The sequence below is a fragment of the Pteronotus mesoamericanus genome, unplaced genomic scaffold, assembly GCF_021234165.1.
Source record: "Pteronotus mesoamericanus isolate MK-2021 breed Mesoamerican mustached bat unplaced genomic scaffold, CSHL_Meso_final contig_27, whole genome shotgun sequence".
Taxonomy (NCBI): Eukaryota; Metazoa; Chordata; class Mammalia; order Chiroptera; family Mormoopidae; genus Pteronotus; species Pteronotus mesoamericanus.
This window is the reverse complement of record NW_026555115.1, coordinates 22567521-22586938: the sequence shown is the minus strand read 5'-3', so window position 1 is coordinate 22586938 and position 19418 is coordinate 22567521. Positions and strand designations below refer to the sequence as shown.

Sequence of the window (19418 nt, the reverse complement as noted above, 5' to 3'; positions counted from 1 at the left end):
CGACCCTTTGGTTCGCAGCCTGGCACTCAATCCGCTGAGCCACAACAGGCAAGGCAACAACTTTTTATTTTTTAATATTTGTATCTGATTGGTTTATTTTATTGATTATGCTATTAGAGTTGTTCCAGTTTTATACCCTTTGCCCCCCTCCACCCAGTTATCCCATTCCTCAGGTAATCCCCACACCACTGTTCATGCCCTCAGATCATGCAAGTTCTTCGGCTACTCCACTGCCAATATTGTACTTTACATCCTCATGACTATTCTGTAACTACAAAATGGTGTTTCTTAATCCCTTCACATTTTCACCTATTCCCCAATCCCCCCTCCTATCTAGTTGCCATCAAACCATTCTCTGTATCTATAATCCTGTTTCTGTTCTGTTTGCTTAGTTTGTTTTTTAGCTTCATTTGTTATAGATATGTATTTATTGCCATTTTATTGTTCTGAGTTTTGTTTGTTTGTTTGTTTTTTTCATTTAAGACAGGGAATACTTTATTCAAACCCATCAGAGAAATGGACTGGTTGGGTCTGTAACAAAGCATCATCTTTTAAAGCATAGGCCAGTAATTGTATTTGAGTATATACTGCTACATACAAATTAAATGATCAGACCACAACTTTTCAATGTTTAAAACAGAATAAGCTTCCCTGTAAAAACAGCACCGTTGTGACATTTTAACTTTAGTACTCCTCTCCTTCTTCCTCATCCTCTCCTTCAACAGAATCTACACCGACCTCCTCATAATCCTTCTCTAGGGCAGTCATGTCCTCACAGGCCTCAGAAAACTCCCCCTTCTCCATACCCTCACCCACATACCAGTGGACAAAGGCATGCTTGGCACACATCAGGTCAAACTTGTGGTCCAGGTGAGCGCAGGCCTCAGCAATAGCTGTGGTGTTGCTCAGCATGCACACAGCTCACTGCTCACTGTACTTTGGCCAGGTCTCTGCCAGGTACCACAGTGGGAGGCTGGTAATTAATGCCAACTTTGAAGCCAGTGGGGCACCAGTCCACAAACTGGATGGTATGCTTGGTCTTGATGGTGGCAATGGCGGGATTGACATCTTTGGGAACCACATCACCACGGTACAACAGGCAGTAAGCCATGTATTTACCATGGCAAGGGTCACATTTCACCATCTGGTTTGCTGGCTCAAAGCACACATTGGTGATCTCTGCTACAGAAAGCTGTTCATGGTAGGCTTTCTCAGAGATGACAGGGGTATATGTGGCCAGAGGGAAGTGGAAGCACCAGGTTGGTCTGGAATTCGGTCAGATCAACATTCAGGGCTCCATCAAACCTGAGGGAAGCAGTGATGGAAGCACAATTTGACCTATCAACCTATTCAGGTTAGTGTAGGTGGGATGCTCGATATCGAGGTTTCTACGACAGATGTCATAGATGGCCTCGTTGTCAACCACGAGTTGGCACAATCAGAGTGCTCCAGGGTGGTGTGGGTGGTGAAGATGGAGTTGTAGGGCTCCACTACAGCTGTGGAAACCTGCGGGGCCGGGTAAATGGAGAACTCCAGCCTGGACTTCTTGCCATAATCGACGGAGAGGCGCTTCATCAGCAGGGAAGTGAACCCAGAACCAGTCCCCCCACCAAAGCTGTGGAAAACCAAGAAGCCCTGAAGACCTGTGCACTGGTCAGCCAGTTTCCGAATTTGGTCCAGGACAAGGTCAATGATCTCCTTGCCAATGGTGTAGTGTCCACGGGCATAGTTATTGGCAGCATCTTCCTGGCCTGTGATCAGCTGCTGAGGGTGGAAGAGCTGGCAGTAGGTACCAGCGCAAACTTCATCAATGCCTCTGGGTTCCAGGTCTACAAACACTGCCCTGGGGACGTGCTTGCCAGCGCCTGTCTCATTGAAGAAGGTGTTGAAGGAGTCATCTCCCCTGCTAATGGTCTTGTCACTTGGCATCTGGCCATCAGGCCGGATGCCATGTTCCAGGCAGTAGAGCTCCCAGCAGGCATTGCCGATCTGGACGCCAGCCTGGCCAACGTGGATGGAGATGCACTCATGTATGGTTGCTGCTTTGCAGCTGCCAAGTGGATGGCGAAGAGGAAGAGGAGAGGTTGTTGCTTCTTACAGTGAGACTCTCAGGCGGTCGATGTAAGAGAACTTCTGTTCCGAGTTTTGATCTTTTTCTTAAATAAGTCCCTTTAACATCTCATATAATAATAGTTTGGTGATCACGAACTTCTTTTTACCTTGTCTGGGAAGCACTTTATCAGCCCTTCGATTCTAAATGATATCTTTGCTGGGTAGAGCAATCTTGGCTGTAGGTTCTTGATTTTCATCACTTTAAATACTTCTTGCCAATCCTTTCTAGCCTGCAAAGTTTCTTTTGAAATATCAGCTGACAGTCTTATGGGAACTCCCCTGTTGGTAACTAACTGCTTTTCTCTTACTGCTTTTAACATTCTTTCTTTAGCTTTAATCTTTGGCATTTTAATTATGATGTGTCTTGGAGTGGGCCTCTTTGCATCCACCTTGTTTGAAACTCTCTGTTCTTCCTAGACTTCCATGTCTATTTCTTTCATCAAATCAGGGAATTTTTCATTATTTTTTCAAATAGATTTCCAATGTCTTGCTCTTTCTTCTCCTTCTGGCACCCCTATGATGCAAATGTTGGAATGCTTGAAGTTGTCCCAGAGACTCCTTACATTATCCTTGGGTTTGTTTTTTTTTTTGGAGTGTTTTTTCTTCTTTCTCTGATTAGTTGTTTTTTGCTTATGTTCCAAATCATTGATCTGATTCTCAGCTTCAACCACTCTCCTACTGATGCCCTGTAAACTGTTATTTTAATTAGTGTATCCTTTTATTTCTTACTGGATCTTTTTTATGTTCTTAAGGTTCATTAAGTTCCTTGATCATTCTTATAATCAGTGTTTTGAACTCTGCATCTGATAGATTGCTTACCTCCATTTTGTTTAGTTCTTTTTCTGGAGTTTTGATCTGTACATTCATTTGGGCCATGTTTTTTTGTTTGTTTGTTTGTTTTTTCCTCCTCGTTTTGGCTGCTTCCCTGTGTTTGTTTCTATGTAACAGGTAGAACTGCTATGACTCCCTGTCTTGGTAGCATGGCCTAATGTAGTAGGTGTCCTGTAGGGTCCAGTGGCACAGCTTCCCAGATCACCCAAGCTGGGTATTTGAGGGGCACCTTCTGCATGGGCTGAATATACCCTCCTCTCGTAGTTGAGATTTGATTGCTGTTGGTAGGTCAGTGAGAGGGATTTTCCCAGTCCAGTCAGCTGCAAGGACTGGCTGTGACCACTGAACATCAAACTCCACCCTCCATGGAGAGTCAGCTGTGCAGGAGCAGGGTGGTGGTGCTCCAGTGTGGTCTGTAACTGTCCACTGTGAACAGCCTCTGGGGTTTCTTGGGTGGTGCAAGCCAAGGTCAGCTACCACCCGTGTTCTGCCCAGAGCCACCCTGCACAAGCTACAAGGCAATCTGCAGATGGCTGCTACTTGTGCTGGGCTGGAGGTTCCCAGGTGAAACCACGCTGTGAACCTAGGCTGGCTGTTGCCAGTGCTGGGCCTGGGGTCACTTAGCAAGTGGAATGGGGGGCCTAGGGCTTGCTGAGGCTGGTTTTTACATGTTGGAGAGGATTTAGTAAGATGTGAAGCATGGGTCTAGACAAGCCATTCATATGCAAAAGCCACTGTTAACAGCTTGGGCAGGCCCTGTAAGTTGGGTGGGGTAGAAACTCAGGGAATCCCCAGGGCAGGACAAACAATGTGAGCCCGGTGATGAAGTCTCAGATATAGCCCCCATCTGCCAGCTCTGTGGCTGTGTGGGTGGAGGTTTCAGAAAAAGAAATAGTAGCCTCTTCCTGCCTTTCTGTCTGGGAGAAAGCTGGCCTCCAGCTCTTGCTCTGATGCTAGATACTTCAGTTTCTCCCTATATGCCACTGATGCATTTCAAGCTGCTACCCCAGTGCTGGATCAGAGGGAGTGAGTCTGAGTAAGTCTGGGTGTAGGTTCTTTAAGAGCAACTGCTTGGGAGTCTCACAGTTTCTTCCACTGACACAATCCCACTGGTTTCTGCAGCCAGAAATTATGGAGATTTATCTTCCTGGTACAGGAACTCTAGGTTGAGGGTCCTGGGACCCCTTGCTCCTGAGATTCCCTCCCAAATTATCCACCAATCATAGGTCTGGTACCAGCCTGTACTGTATCTCAGCATCTCTGCCCCTCCTACCAGTCTGGACTGATGTAGTTTCTTTAACTCGGTAGCGGTTGGACCTCCATTCAACTCAATTTCTGATGGTTCTGATTCCTGGAGTTTAGTTGTACTTTTGATGTGGTTCTGCAAGGAGGCAAGTCATGTTTACCTAGGCCGTCATCTTGGAGATTTGGCTCTTACATCATTCTTATTTTTGTGTACAGCATACTAATTTAATATTTATGTATATTATGAAATGGTTACCACAATTATGTCCATATCAACATCCATATCAACACATAGTTACACATTCTTCTTCTTCTGATGAGAACTTTTAAGATCTACTCTCTTAGCAACTTCTGAATATACCATATGGTAATGTTAACTACCATATCAACACATAGTTACACATTCTTCTTCTTCTAATGAGAACTTTTAAGATCTACTCTCTTAGCAACTTCTGAATATACCACATGGTAATGTTAACTACCATATCAACACATAGTTACACATTCTTCTTCTTCTGATGAGAACTTTTAAGATCTACTCTCTTAGCAACTTCTGAATATACCATATGGTAATGTTGACTACAGTCACCATGCTGTACTTTACATTCCCAGGACGTACTTTACTCATAACCGGAAGTTTGTACCTTTTGATCACCTTCACCCAAAATGAAATCTTGGATTTATTTTTTTAATATAAGTATATTTTATTGATTATGCTATTACACTTTCCCACTCCCACCAGCATTTCCCCCCACCTTAGTTCATGCCCATGGGTCGTACATGTAAGTTCTTAGGCTTCTCCATTTCTTATACTATTCTTAACCTCCACCTATCTATTTTGTACCTACTATTTATGCTGCTTATTCCCTTTACGTTTTCCCCCATTCTTCCCCCTCCCCTTCCCCTCTGATCTCCATTTCTGTGATTCTGTTCCAGTTCTAGTTGTTTGCTTAGTTTGTTTTACTTTTGTGTTTTTTTTTAAGGTTCAGTTGTTGATAGTTCTGAGTTTCTTGTCATTTTACTGTTCATAGTTTTTGATCTTCTTTTTCTTCGATAAGTCCCTTTAACATTTCATATAATAAGGGTTTGGTGATGATGAACTCCTTTACCTTGACCTTATCTGGGAAGCACTTCATCTGCCCTTCCATTCTAAATGATAGCTTTGCTGGATAAAGTAATCTTGGATGTAGGTCCTTGCTTTTCATGACTTTGTGTACTTCTTGCCAGCCCTTTCTTGCCTGCAGGGTTTCTTTTGAGAAATCAGCTGATAGTCTTATGGGAACTCCTTTGTAGGGAACTGTCTCCTTTTCTCTTGCTGCTTTTAAGATTCTCTCCTTATCTTTAATCTTGGGTAATATAATTATGATGTACCTTGGTGTATGCTTTCTTGGGTCCAACTTATTTGGGACTCTCTGAGCTTCCTGGTTCTCCCGGAAGTCTATTTCCTTGGCCAGATTGGGGAAGTTCTCCTTCATTATTTGTTCAAATAAGTTTTCAGTTTCTTGCTCTTCCTCTTCTCCTTCTGACACCACTATGATTCGGATGTTGGAACATTTTAAGTTGTCCAGAGGTTCCTAGGCCTCTCCTCATTTTTTTGAATTCTTGTTTCTTCATTCTGTTCTGGTTGAATGTTTATCTTTTCCTTCTGCTCCCAATTGCTGATTTGAGTCCTAGTTTCCTTCCCTTTACTCTTGGTTCCCTGTATATTTTTCTTTATTTCACTTTGCAGAGCCTTCATTTTTCCTCCATTTTGGGACCATAGTCAATCAATTCTGTGAACATCCTGATCATCAGTGTTTTGAACTCTGCATCTGATAGGTAGGATACCTCTTCCATGGCTTAGTTCTATTTTTGGAACTTTGATCTTTCATTTGGGTCATATTTCTTTATCTCAGCAAGCCTGTTATATTGGGAGGGGTGGAGCCTTAGGTATTTGCCAGGGCTGGGCAACCCAGGTCCTTGTATTGTTGTCGGGGAGGAGTCTGAGATGTAACAATGCCACTTGCTCGGCTCTCGGCTGGCTTTCAGTCATTTCCCCCGTTACCCACAAGCAAACTGGGCCCTTCTGGTGCTGATTCCCAGGTATGTGGGTTTGTGTACATTCTAGGACCCTGTGGGTCTCTCCAACAAATTCTCCTGTGAGGGTGGGAGTTTCTCCCGCCACCACAACCCCTACAGATTTTTATAGCGAGAGGTTTTGAGACTTTCTTTTCTCACACTGGGACCCTAGATTGTGCGGTCTGTCTCACTCCCTAGCTGTTCCTTCTGTTTATACACATGCAAAGGTGGGACCGTCTGGTCCTCCAGCCACCGCCTTGCTGCTCATTCTCTCTGCCCAGCTGTCAGTCTCTGTCCCTCCTACGAGTCTGGATGAATGTTTCTTTTTTAGCTCCTTGGCTGTCGGACTTCCATGTAGTTCGATTTTCTGGCATTCTGGATTTTTTGTTTTTAAATTTGTTGTTGTTCTTTTGGTTGTGCAAGGAGGCAGAGTGTATGCCTCCATCTTGGCCAGAAGTCAATATCATTCTTTATTATTTTCAAAATGGAGAAATTTCATATTAGATTGTGGCACTAAGATTTAAACCTCTGTCTGTAGTCCACTTACAGGGTCCAGGCAGTTAGAAATGACAAGAAACAACTTTTCAAAACTCACTTATAGGAAAAAATGCTAGGAAAAAAATAATTTTTTAAGCCAAAATATTACCCAGGTATGCTGCCAGGAGACTAGTTTTTATATATCTCTAACCTCAGGTCAAGTACCAAGATCCTCCCTTTCACACTCACACAAAAACCCTCCAAAGAAGATATACAAATGACCAATAGGCATATGAGAAGGCTCTTAACCTTAGGTCATTAGGAAATAACAGAAAAAAGGATTTAAAAAAAAACAAAAAACAAAACAAACAAAAAAAAGGATTACAAAAATAAGCATTGGAGAGACTGTGGAAAACTGAAACCTTCATCACATTGCTGGTGGGAATGTGAAATGTTTCAGCTTCCTTGGAAAACCATTTGGCAGTTCCTCCAAAAACTAAACAGGGAAGTTGTTTAATTATTGTACCACATGATCCAGGGATTCCACTCCTAAATTTTTACCCTAGAGAGCTGAAATCATGTGTTCATGCAAAAACTTAAACACAAATGGTCACTGCAGTATTATGCATAATAGCAACAAAAAGGAAACCCAAATCTCCATTAACTGATGCATGAATAAATAAAATATGGTATATCCACACAATGGATATTGTTCACCCATTAAAAAGGAATAAAATGCATGTAATGACATATACAGACCTTGAAGACATCATGGTAAGTGTAAGAAGCCAGACACAAAAAAACACATATCACATGATTCCATTTACATGAATGCCCCAGAACAGAAAATCCATAGGAATAAAATATAAATATTAGTGTTTGCCAGTGGCTTGAAAAGGGGCGAACAGGGACTGACTGCTAATGGATACAGGTTTTTTGGAGGGTGAAGAAAATATTCTGAAATTAGATAGTTGCAATATTTGCACAATCCTGCAAACATACTAAAAAACCATGGAATTGCACACTTCAAAGCATAGATCTTATGGTATGTGATTAGCATCTCAACTAAAAAATGTAAAAAGAAATTTTAAAAAGTTCTTTCCCCATTTTTGATTCCACATACCTTTCCAATAGCTTCAGTGTGATGTTGTGTACATATCTGAAGTCTGCTAACCCAATGCTGTCGCTCTTTAGCATCTGTGGCTGATAAAAAGAATACTTAAGTTATCTACTTTTGTAATTATATTTGGAATACAATTAATTGTCTACAGCATGAAGAAAAGATCATTGAAAACCAGGGATTGGTTGTACTCTCCATAGAGCAAAGAGACCCAAGCATCAACCTTGTTAGGTGACACAGTAGCTAGATGTAGATATTTCATAAGGAGGATATGTTACATGCAGCATAAAAATATGCTCTTATTTAAATACTCTTTTTTAAGTGTTTAATGTGTACTCATTACTTTCAGATCTCCAGCAGCATGCTCAGCTAGTATTATCATTATTTCATGTGTATTAATTATATGAAAAACACAAACTTCTTTACAAATTAATCTAACAAACATAACCTTTATTTTGATGAATGTGAACATTTTAATAAGTCCCAACTATGTCCATTAGTTCCTGAAAACCACAAAGAAGGCATGCAAATCAAATCAAGAAAAGGGGTAAACTGCTCAATGGCAGACATAAAAAAGCATTTAAGAAGGCTATGCTTTTACATTTTTTAGTAATTAGGGTTTCATCTCCACAAATATTTTAGAGAAGTCAATCTTAAACAGACTTATTCACTGTCCCACTTGAAAAAAGTATTTATTAAAACAGATTTCATAAATTCTTAAAGCAATTCCAAGGTTTAGAATAGTTTGCATACATCATCAATGACAGTAATTTCTATATCCAAAACCCAAATGAGAGCAGAAAAGTATAGCAACTTCACAAGGGAAAAAGTAAATCACACTATTAGTCTCATATCTCAAAATCATACCTCTGAGTTTATACTGTTCCCCACTGGCAGCATTTACAGTGAAGGTGTGAGAGTCTTCATCACTGGGTGATATTACAGCTCCTGCAAGCTGCAAAGTACCTCTGGGTTTTTGATTTCTAGATTGTTCATTCACAAAATATTCCAATAACCCAGCTTCATTGTTTAAAACAAAAAACCTGTAATGATTTTTTAAAAAAGGTCATAATTTTTAAACATATCCCCTAGTCAAACTAAAGCAAAACACTTTTAATCACTTACACACTTTGAAGTTTTTGCCATGAAAAAAAAAGTTCAAAAATATTTCAAGAAGTACTTGGAAATACTAGATTCAATTTACAAGCAGTAAAGATTACTGAAAAATTGAATGAGTTTAATAAAAGATGTAAAACCCCAGCTGTGTCCTGGCCAGTGTGGCTCAATTGGTTGGAGCACTGTCCCATACACCAAAAAGTTGGGGGTTCAATTCCTGGTCAGGGAGCATACCTAGGTTGCAGGTTCAATCCCTGGTCAGGATATGTATGGAAGGCAACCAAATGATGTTTCTCTCTCTCTCTGTCTAAAATCAATAAACATTTTTTTTGTGGGGGGGAACCCCTCCAGCTGACGGAGGGGCACTTAATAGGGAAGAAGCATACCAGGTAATACAAAAAGGAAACAAAGATATAGTATCCTTTCAGAGTAAGACTTCTCTCCAGAATTCATTAACAGTGAAGATAAATTGCCCAAGGACAAATGGTAATGAGAAATTTTATTTAAAATTTTTCGTAAACAAATCAAAACATAACTCTTGAGGTTAACTAAATGCTAGGTAAGAAATGAATCTAAGATAAGATTTAATCAGTAAACTATACAATGAGAATAATGTCAGGATAGAAAGATTTTGTGAATGTATCATTAAATAGGTCACAACTAAAGATTACTTATCCTGTTTAAAAATGAAAAAGCTGAAACTGGAGATGCAGAAACATAAGAAACTTGAAACTAAATGATGACATACCGATATACTTCGGAAAAGAATTTGATGACCTGATTTGTTTCTAGGTTAACTACTTTAGGAAATATATTAATTCAGATTCCAATTTAATTTCTATAATAGCTCTTTTCTTTAAGAAACATAAACAGTTCCAGTTTCAAAAAATTATTGTTTAGGCTTGGAGCAGTCTGGCATTCTACATGTTAACATGCTCTATAACATTAGACAATTTGATCCAGTTGAATGTCCTAAAAGATATTATCTTAAGCAATGTGACAACCATATCAAACTGGGAGAGAATGGAATCAGCCTTTTATTCAAGGGGGAAAAAACAATTAGAAGCAAGCAAAAGGAGTTGAAAGTCATTGCTTGAGAAAGGGGATGGAAAAACAGAGAACTATTGTTTTTCTTGTTCATTTTTTAGCATGCTTCTGATTTTAAAAATTATGTTCACATATTCTGGTAAAAATATAAATTAATTTTAATACTATTGAGTTTTAAAACTTCTGTATCATTAATTATTAAAGGAGTTGAACACCTTTTCAAGTGTTTTATTGACCATCCATAGATCTTACAGTGAACTGCCTATTAAGTTCTGCCCATTTGTAATAAGGTCATTTTTATTTCCCCAAGAATTTGAAAAGATTTGAAATAACATAAGATGGTCACTGACACCATCTTAAATTTCTGAAACATAAGACCTGTCCCAAGTTAAATGCACATAGGAATCTCTTATGCATTGAGTGTATCCCCCTAAATTCCTATGCTGAAATCCTAACCACTGAAGTAATAGTATTAAGAGACTGAGCCTTTGGAAAGTGATTAGGTCATGAGGGCAGAGCCTTCATGAATGAGATTAATGCCTTATAACAGAGATCTGAGAGTACGCCCTTGTCTCTTTTCTGCCATGTGAGAACACAACAGGGAGTCTGCAACAGGAAGAGGGTCCTTGCCAAACTATGCTGGCAACCTGATCTTGGACTACCAAACTCCAGAACTGTGAGAAATAAACTTGTCATTTATAACTTACTCACTCTAGTATTTTGTTACAGTAGCCCGAATTGACAAAGACATGCAAGCAATCTCTTCAATATACTAAAAACCACTGAGTTGTACATTTAAGTGGGCAAATTGTATAATATGTGTATTCTATCTCAATAAAGCTGTTAACAAAAAGAATGAACAAACAAGGAAGAAAGGAAGAAAGGAAAAAAATTTCTTCCCACTGCTCTCTAAGCAATAAGTACAATTTATTTCAACACTCAAAGGAAAATGATTTATCTTGTCTTCTAAAAGCAGTCAATTCAAAGAATTTAAGAGTACGATATGTTTGGAACTGTCAAGTTTGCTATGAACACATATTTCTTATCCTAAAAGCATTACCACAAACTTACAACATGGGAGGCACTCACCTAGCTATACAGAAAGTAATACTAAAAAGGGACTAATAAAATTATAGAAATGAGCAAATAACTACATAGCATGGTGACTCATGTTAATACTGTATTGTGTACTTCAAAGATGTTAAAAGGGAGTACATCTTAAAAGTTCTTATCATGAGAAAAAAATGTGTAACTATGTATGGTGACAAATGTTAACTAGGTTTACTGTGGTGAACATTTCCCAATACAAGCATATCTCAGGGATATCGAAGGTTTGGTTCCAAATGCCTGCAATAAAGCAAGTCACAAATTTTTGGGTTTCCCAGTGCATATTAAAGTTACATTTACACTACACTGTGGTCTACTAAGTGTGCAATAGCATTATGTCTAAAAAATGGAAATACTTTAATTTAAAAGTACTTTATAAAAAATGCTAACTACCATCTGCACCTTCAGCAAGTTGTACACTTTTTTGATGATGGAGGGTCAAGTCTCCATATTGATTGCTACTAGCTGAGCAGGGGTGGTAGCTGTTGAAGGATGGGTGGCTGTGGCAATTTCTTAAAATAAGACAATGAAGTCTGCTGTAATGATTGAAAATAATTTTTCTGTAGGATACAATGATGTCTGATAGCATTTTACCCACAGTAGAACTTCTTCAATCTCTTAAACCCTGCTGCTGCTTTATCAACTAAGTTTAGGTAATATTCTAAATCCTTTGCTGTTGTATCAACAATTTTCACAGCATCTCCTTGATTCCAAATCAAGAAACCACTTTTTCTTGTTCATCTAGAAGAAGCAAATCCTCATCCACTAAAGTTTTATCATGATTTGAAGCAATTCAGTCACTTCTTTAGGCTCCACTTCTAATTCTTGTTCTTGCTAGTTCTACCACACATGAAGTTACTTCCTCCACTGAAGTACCAAACCCCTCAAAGTCATGCATGAGGGTTGGAATCTACTTCGCCCAAATTCTTACTAATGCTGATATTTTGACCTCTTCCCATAAATCATGAGTATTCTTAATGGCATCTAGAATGATGAAACCTTTCCAGAAGGTTTTCCAGGGCTTCGCCCAGATCCATCAAAGGAATCAATATCTATGGCAGTTATAAACTTACAAAATGTATTTCTGAAATAATATGACTTGAAAGTCAAAATTATTCCTTGATCCATGGGCTGCAGAATAGATGTGTTAGCAGGCATGAAAACAACATTATTCTCGTTGTATTCCATATGTCTCTATTAGAGCTTTTGAGTGACCAGGTACAGTGTCAATGAGCAGCAATATTTTGGAAGGAATCTTTTTCCCTTAGCAGTAAGTAGTAACAGTGGGCTTAAAATATTCAATAAACAATTCTGTCAACAGATGTGCTGTCATCAGGCTTTGTTGTTCCAATTATAGAGCACAGGCAGAGTATATTTAGCATAAATCTTAAAGGCCCTAGGATCTGCAGAATGGTAAATGAGCATTGGCTTCAAATTAAAAGTCACCAGCTGCATTAGCCCCTAACAAGAGAGTCAGCCTATCCTTTGAAGCCAGCATTGACTTCTCCTCTCTAGCTATGAAAGTACTATGGATTGCATCTCCTTCCAAAAGAAGGCTGTTTTGTCTACTGAAAATCTGTTGTTTAGTGTAGCCACCTTCATTGTCTTAGCTAGGTCTTCTGGAGAGCTTGCACCTTCACCTCGATTCTTATGTTTTGGCAATGGCTTCTTTCCTTAAGCCTTGTGAACCAATCTCTGCTACCTTCACATTTTTCTTCTGCAGCTTCCTCACCTCTCTCTGTCTTCATGGAATTAAAGAGTTAGGGCCTGGCTCTGGATTAGACTTTGGCTTAAGAAAATGTTGCAGCTGGTTTGATCTTCTATCCAGATCACTAAAACTTCCTCCATACCAGCAATGGGACTTTTTTACTTTCTTTTGTTATGCATGTGTTCACTGGAATAACACTTTAAATTTCCTTTTAGAACTTTTTCTTTGTATTCACAACTTGGTAACTGGCGCAAGAAGCCTAGCTTTTGGCCTATCTTGGCTTTTGACATACCTTTTTCACTAAGCTCCTAGGTTTTGATTTAAAGTGAGAGACGTGCAACTCTTCATCTCACTTAGACACTTACAGACCTGTTGAAACTTGCCTAATTTCAACACTGTTGTGTCTCAGGAATTAGAGAGGCCTGAGGAGGGGGAAAGACACAGAAGCAGGAGAATGTCCAGTCAGTGGAACAGTCAGAACACATACAACATTTATAGATGAAGATGGCCATATTACATGTGTATGATTTGTGGCTCCTTAAAACAATTACAACAGTAACATCAAAGACCACTGATCATCAATCACCATAACATATATAAGGAATAAGTTTAAAATATTGCAAGAATTACCAAAATGTGACACAGACACATGATTTGAGTAAATGCTGCTGGAAAGATGGCACCGATATACTTGTTCTATGTAGGGTGGCCACAAACCTTCACTTTGTAAAAAAAAACGCAGTATCTGTGAAGTACAGTAAAGCAAAGTGCAATAAAAAAGATACACCTGTATATACAAATATTGAATCATTATGCTGTATACTTGAAACTAATATAATGGTATATTCCAATTATACCTCAATTTAAAAAACAATTGATTATCTAACACCAAGATGATGCAATGAACCCACTGGCAATAACAGAGCACTTTATTTCACTAAACATGGAGAAATGTAAATATTTTTCTTTCATCCCTTCTATGGAGAGAGGGTTTGAAAGATACAAAGGGTTAAAGAGACAATCTACATAGTGAGGAAATTTAACAAAGCTATTTTTCCCCAGAAGAGTACTAGACTCTTTAATTTTTTTAATTATTTCATTTTATTTATTATTTTACTAGACTATCAATTGAGGCATTTTTAGCAAGTTGGCCTAATCAATTAGCTAAGAAAATGTAGAAACAAAGGTTAAGTGTGACAAGGAAACCTAAGATTCAGCTTTTTAAAAATCCTCATCTCCAGAAAATTCACTTAAGTTGTTAAAAGAAAGTATCATTAACATTGGCAATTAAGTAACTGTTCTTTTTCTGCACTTTCAAAATAACAAAGACTGCTAGTTTGGGAAAAATTACTAATCTTTTAAATAGCCCACAACTTAAGTCTCATCAAATGCAACTTTAATCCAAAAAAAAATTCTGACTCAGAACTGTATCTTATAATGACAAAACAAAAAAACAAAAACAAAAAAACAAAAAAACTTTAGTGAAGTTTTGGAAAAAGGTAACCATGCGCTTTGTTCCGACCATGCCAGGGCTTTAATGTTCAGTGTATGTATAGACTTCAAAGCCAAATGGGAGTGATTTTACCTTCAGGAATTTGAGTTGAAAGTGGAAGGAGATGGGTTCAGGAGAGGATTGTGCTGCTGTGTACTTTCCTAGGGCACTACGTTCCAGAGCAAGCAGTTACTGATATAAGTATGCCCATGCCAGATTTCTCCGAGCTGCTCTAAGTCAAGTTCTAAGTTGCTCTAAGTTCCCCTTAGTCAAAATAGATACGGACTGCAGGGCAACTGTTTTGAATATCTAACACAAGTGCTGTACTTTTGTTATATGAGCTTCATCTGTAGCACATGGATAAAAGTGGCTAGACATGCCGAAGAAACTAAGCTACTAAGCCTAGGGCTCCTTAACATGATCTTAACCTTTTTGTACCCCTTTGATCATTCAATCTATATGTTCCATGCTGAGGAGCTGGTATATCTGTGCTATACAAAGTGACAAAAAACAGAAGATAGAAACTTTTTCTAAATTGAGCCTACAACAGCCAAGTTAACAAGCTGAGACCTCTCTCTGATGGGGCAAGCCGAAAAGAGGTTTTATGTTCTTAGTAGCAAATAGGAATGAGTTGTCATCATCCCCACACTTTCTGGTGCCATTAAAACTGGCCTTTCACACAGCTGGAGAGATTACATTGACAGAGGCAATGCCCTTCCCTATCCTAGATGTTCACTTGGCTCTGGAAGCTAACTCCCCAGGCAACCAGTGGCCAATAAATCTTTGTAACAGGCTTCCACGTACAATGATGCAAACCCCTACTCTTTTTTCCCATGTTCTCAAGTTGTCACTGACCTGAAATGCCACCTTTAATATGTACTCAACTTTACATGAGCTTTCTTACTGTTGTTCTACTTCTGAGACTTTGTCAATAATATTCTACAATAGTATATAAAAGAAAGTTGTTGAATGTTGAGGGAGAAAGTTAACTTACTCTCCCTTTAAGAAAGAGAACAAAGACTTGGGGTGGTGAACATACAATACAATGTACAGATGATGTGTTGTAGAATTGTGCACCTGAAACCTGTATAATTTTGTTAACTAGTGTCACCCCAATACATTCAATAAAAAAGAAAAAGAGAACAAAAAATAATGCTAAGAGCAAAGTGACATAAAATTTTTTTAAATTATTATTTTGTATGTCATGTGAAAGTGTAAGCCTTCAATAAATTACAAAAAAAGAAAAGTTAAGTGAGGAAGAAAAATACAAAATGAAAAGGCTCCCTTCACTTTGCTTTTTTTCTTAAAGAAAAGATGGGAACCCTGGAGAACAGATCTTTTCACTTCAATAAGAACAACTCTCTTCTAATTTTTCATATCCAGCTTTGACCTTTCATATGACCTCCAACTTCCTGCATGTCACTCCTATTTGGGTTCCCTAATGTTATTTCAAACTGCCTTTGCTTTTAAATAATTGCATTTTCATTTTTTAAAGATTTTATTTATTTATTTTTAGAGAGGGGAAGAGAGGGAGTCAGAGAGGGAGAGAAACATCAATGCGTGGTTGCTTCTCATGTGCCCCCTACTGGGGACCTGGCCTGCAACCCAGGCATGTGCCCTGACTGGGAATCGAACCGGTGACCCTTTGGTTTGCAGGCAGGCACTCAATCACCTGAGCCACACCAGCCAGGGTAAAATAACCGCATTTTCATTAGTGCTTCTACTACTCTTTAAAATGTCTGAAAATCATTCTTTCATAGATCTCATTTTATAGCTCTTTAAGGTAAGAAGGAAAATTCAGCCTCTGTTATTCTATCAAGACCAAAAGCAGAAGTTTCCAAATGACATATGAATTAGAAGCATTATGATATAATATAAAAACATAGAGTTCGGAGTCAGAACTCTTTTGGTTCAAAATATACCATTATCATTTTTATATTCTTCTTTATTTGTTTAAAGATTTTACTTATTCATCTTTAGAGAGAGGGGAAGGGAAGGAAAAAGAGAGGAAAAGAAACACTGATGCGTGAGAGAAACATCGCTTGGTTGCTTCTTGTACGTGCCCTGACCAGGTACTGAACTCACAACCCTGGCATATGCCTTGACTGGGAACTGAACTGGCAACCCTTTGCTTTGAGGGATGATGTCCAACCCACTAAGCCACCCTGGTCAGGGCTATTATTTTAAAAATAGAGAAAATAGAAAATGAACATTGGTGGGGATGAATGGAAATTGGAACCCTTGTGCATTGCTAATGGAAATGTAAAACGGTGTAGCCACTATGGAAAATGGTACAGGCATTCCCCAAAAAGTTAAATATAGAATCAGCATATGATCCAGCAATTCCACCTCTGGGTACACACACAAAAGAAGTGAAAGCTGGTGCTCAAACAAATATTTGTACAGCAATATTCATAGCAGCATTATTCACCATAGTCAAAAGGTAAAAGCAACCCAAATGTCCATCGACAAATAGGTAGATGAAATGTGGCACACACATGCAATGGAATGTTATTCAGCATTCAAAAGGAAAGAAAATCTAACACATACTACAATATGAATGAACATTGAAGATATTATGCTAAATGAAATAATTATGCCAATCACAAAAAAACAAATATTCTATGTCTCCACTTAAATGAGGTACCTAGAATAGTCAAATTCATGGAGACAGAAAGAATAGTGGTTGCCAAAGACTGAGAGAGACAGGTATTTAATGGGTACAGGAATATCAGTTGGAGAAGATGCAAAGAGTTCTGGAGATGGATCGTGGTGATCATGGTAGTGGCTGCTCAACAATGTGAATATATTTAATACCACTGAATTGTATACTTATAAATGGTTTAAAATGGCAAATTTTGCTATGTATATTTTACAATTAAAAAAAAAAGTTTATTCCCTCTGCTTCACAAATGCCAATTCTACAAAGTCTTGAAGATAGCTGGCTTTGCTGACTTCCCTGTGTGATCTTGGGCTGGTTATTTAAATTCTCAAGGTCCCAGAGAAGTTTTGAGAATTGTACACAAAACAGACACCTAATACAAATCTGCTTGGAGCCTCCAAAGCACCCTAACAGCCTAGTACTCGTTGCAAATATTTTAATAAACCCAATTCAGGTAAACAAGTGGTTCTAATCCTAAGACAATTTCTGAGGCACTTGGAGGCTGTCATTTGGAAGATACCAATCCTTCCCACCCTCTAAAAAAAGAGAAGTCATCAGACTTTTAGAAAACATGTTAAATCCTTCCCTAAAAGGTTTCCTAGCTATGTTTACACCAAAGTACTATCAGAGTACAAAATTAGCATCCCCAATTCTGGTCTCGTAAGAGAGAATATGTCGCAGAATAATCGAAATCATACTTACCTATACTGCCACCCAGTGACAAGGTTGGTATACTTCATTAAGTAGCCATATACATTTTCCATGTGATCACTGTTTCAAAAAATCAGAAGGTACTAGAGTCAGTAAAAATTGCGTGAAATATCAGGAAGTTATCTGTAGACATATATGTTCTATAAGTGCCTCAAACTTTCTTCAGAAGTAAAATTTTTTGGTTAACAAATAGAGGTAGTCACCGAAATTTCATACACATCGGACTTTATTTTACCAGATTTCTTTTAAACAAGTATCGTCCAACATAAATCATTATACAATATATTTCAAATATAAAATCATTATATAAGTATAAAAATCACATAAACAAATATACTGTAAATATAATTATAAAAATATTTTATAACAATTCAGTGCTTAAGAAATAAAATCTAGTTTTATGGTTCTATAATGAATAGTGCCTCTTCACTCTGACAGGACACACAACAGGCCAATCTGTACTGTCTCTGATTCCTTGGGCTCCCACAATGAAGATCCTGTTTTTGATGAGATATGACACCTCACTCCCATTCCCCTACACCAGAACAGGCATAAAAGGCAACATGCTCACTACAAGTCTTGCCAGTGGAAAGATTTTATTTAGGACCTATAGCATTAGCCTTACTGCAGTTGAGTTTCTTTACTTCCCGCCCTCTTTTTTCACTTATTGCAGGTAAATTCTGTTATAGTGGTTCACAGAAAATGCAATATCTCACTGATACTTTCTTTCCAATATTTTAAGTTTCCCTATACTTAGGAAAGCTAGACCTACAATGATGTATCTTTTTTATATACAGGTTTCATTCTTTTATTTTGTAAATTACATTAAAAATTCCTTTTAAGTGCACCTATTCTGAAGTTTTAACTTTACACTATAAAATGCAATTGATATTAAACATTTATTTTCTCTACAATCCCTGAATCAGAGCATATTTGGTAAAACTTCCGCTAACTAGCACCCAGGAAATTGAAAGTGTCAGACAATGGACAACCTTTAAAACATGAATGTCAAAGGCAAAACTGCAAGGGACAGCTCACATATCTAATAAAACAAAGTCCAAAAAAGATTTAGATTGATCTGAATGACAGATGAAAAGTGTTGAAGATAAGGACACTCTTTCAGGCCAAACAAAATAACAAAACTGACTGTTAAGATTCTAGCAGCTATTACTGGAAAGTGAGTAGCGGGTGCTTCAGGAAGAAACTCAATGTTTGGTACCTTCCTAATCTCATTTCTCCAAAGTGCTTGAAAATAAAGATCTAATCTGCAAATAAAGAATTGATCCCATGACTAAATATGTTTTTTTCTCTATATTTTTCTTTCACTCTACAGCCAGCAAGGAATATTAGTTATTCATGTTAAGTGAAATTGCTCAAGTCCTTTTGGTTTCCTAAAGTCACCAATCTCAATAAGACAAAGGTTGTCTATTTCTAAAATACCAACCTGATGCTCTGATAATTATATATCTATTCTGTCAACTGAATTCTCATTTCAGTATTTTCTAAGGCCCACATCTAGAGGAAACCATTCTCCTCTAAAAACCTAGGGCCTTGAGTTTTTACTAGTTCCTCTACTCCCAGCCCCAGGTTATACAGCAAAGATATTTCTTTCAGTTCCACTGGTGCTTGAAAAAGCAGAGGTATTCTGTTGTTGGCTCTCACATCTTTTCCGGGCTTCAGGCTTCAACAGTTCTTTGGGGCCACAGGAATCCCAATACCCCAGATTCTGCCC

At 38.2% G+C, this 19418-nt stretch overlaps 1 protein-coding gene and 1 pseudogene across 1 annotated transcript in view; both read right to left on the bottom strand.

Annotated features, from left to right (window-relative positions):
* The window catches only part of OSBPL11 (oxysterol binding protein like 11), an 84566-nt gene that overhangs the window by 44251 nt on the left and 20897 nt on the right, over positions 1–19418 (bottom strand). The window contains exons 2-4 of the mRNA XM_054575172.1: positions 17678–17746; positions 8711–8886; positions 7847–7926 (exon numbers count right to left, since the gene is read on the bottom strand). Coding sequence (XP_054431147.1) covers positions 7847–7926; positions 8711–8886; positions 17678–17746 — 325 coding nt within the window. The remainder of the gene's footprint in view (positions 1–7846; positions 7927–8710; positions 8887–17677; positions 17747–19418) is intronic.
* LOC129071816 (tubulin alpha-1A chain-like) lies at positions 556–2094 on the bottom strand (annotated as a pseudogene).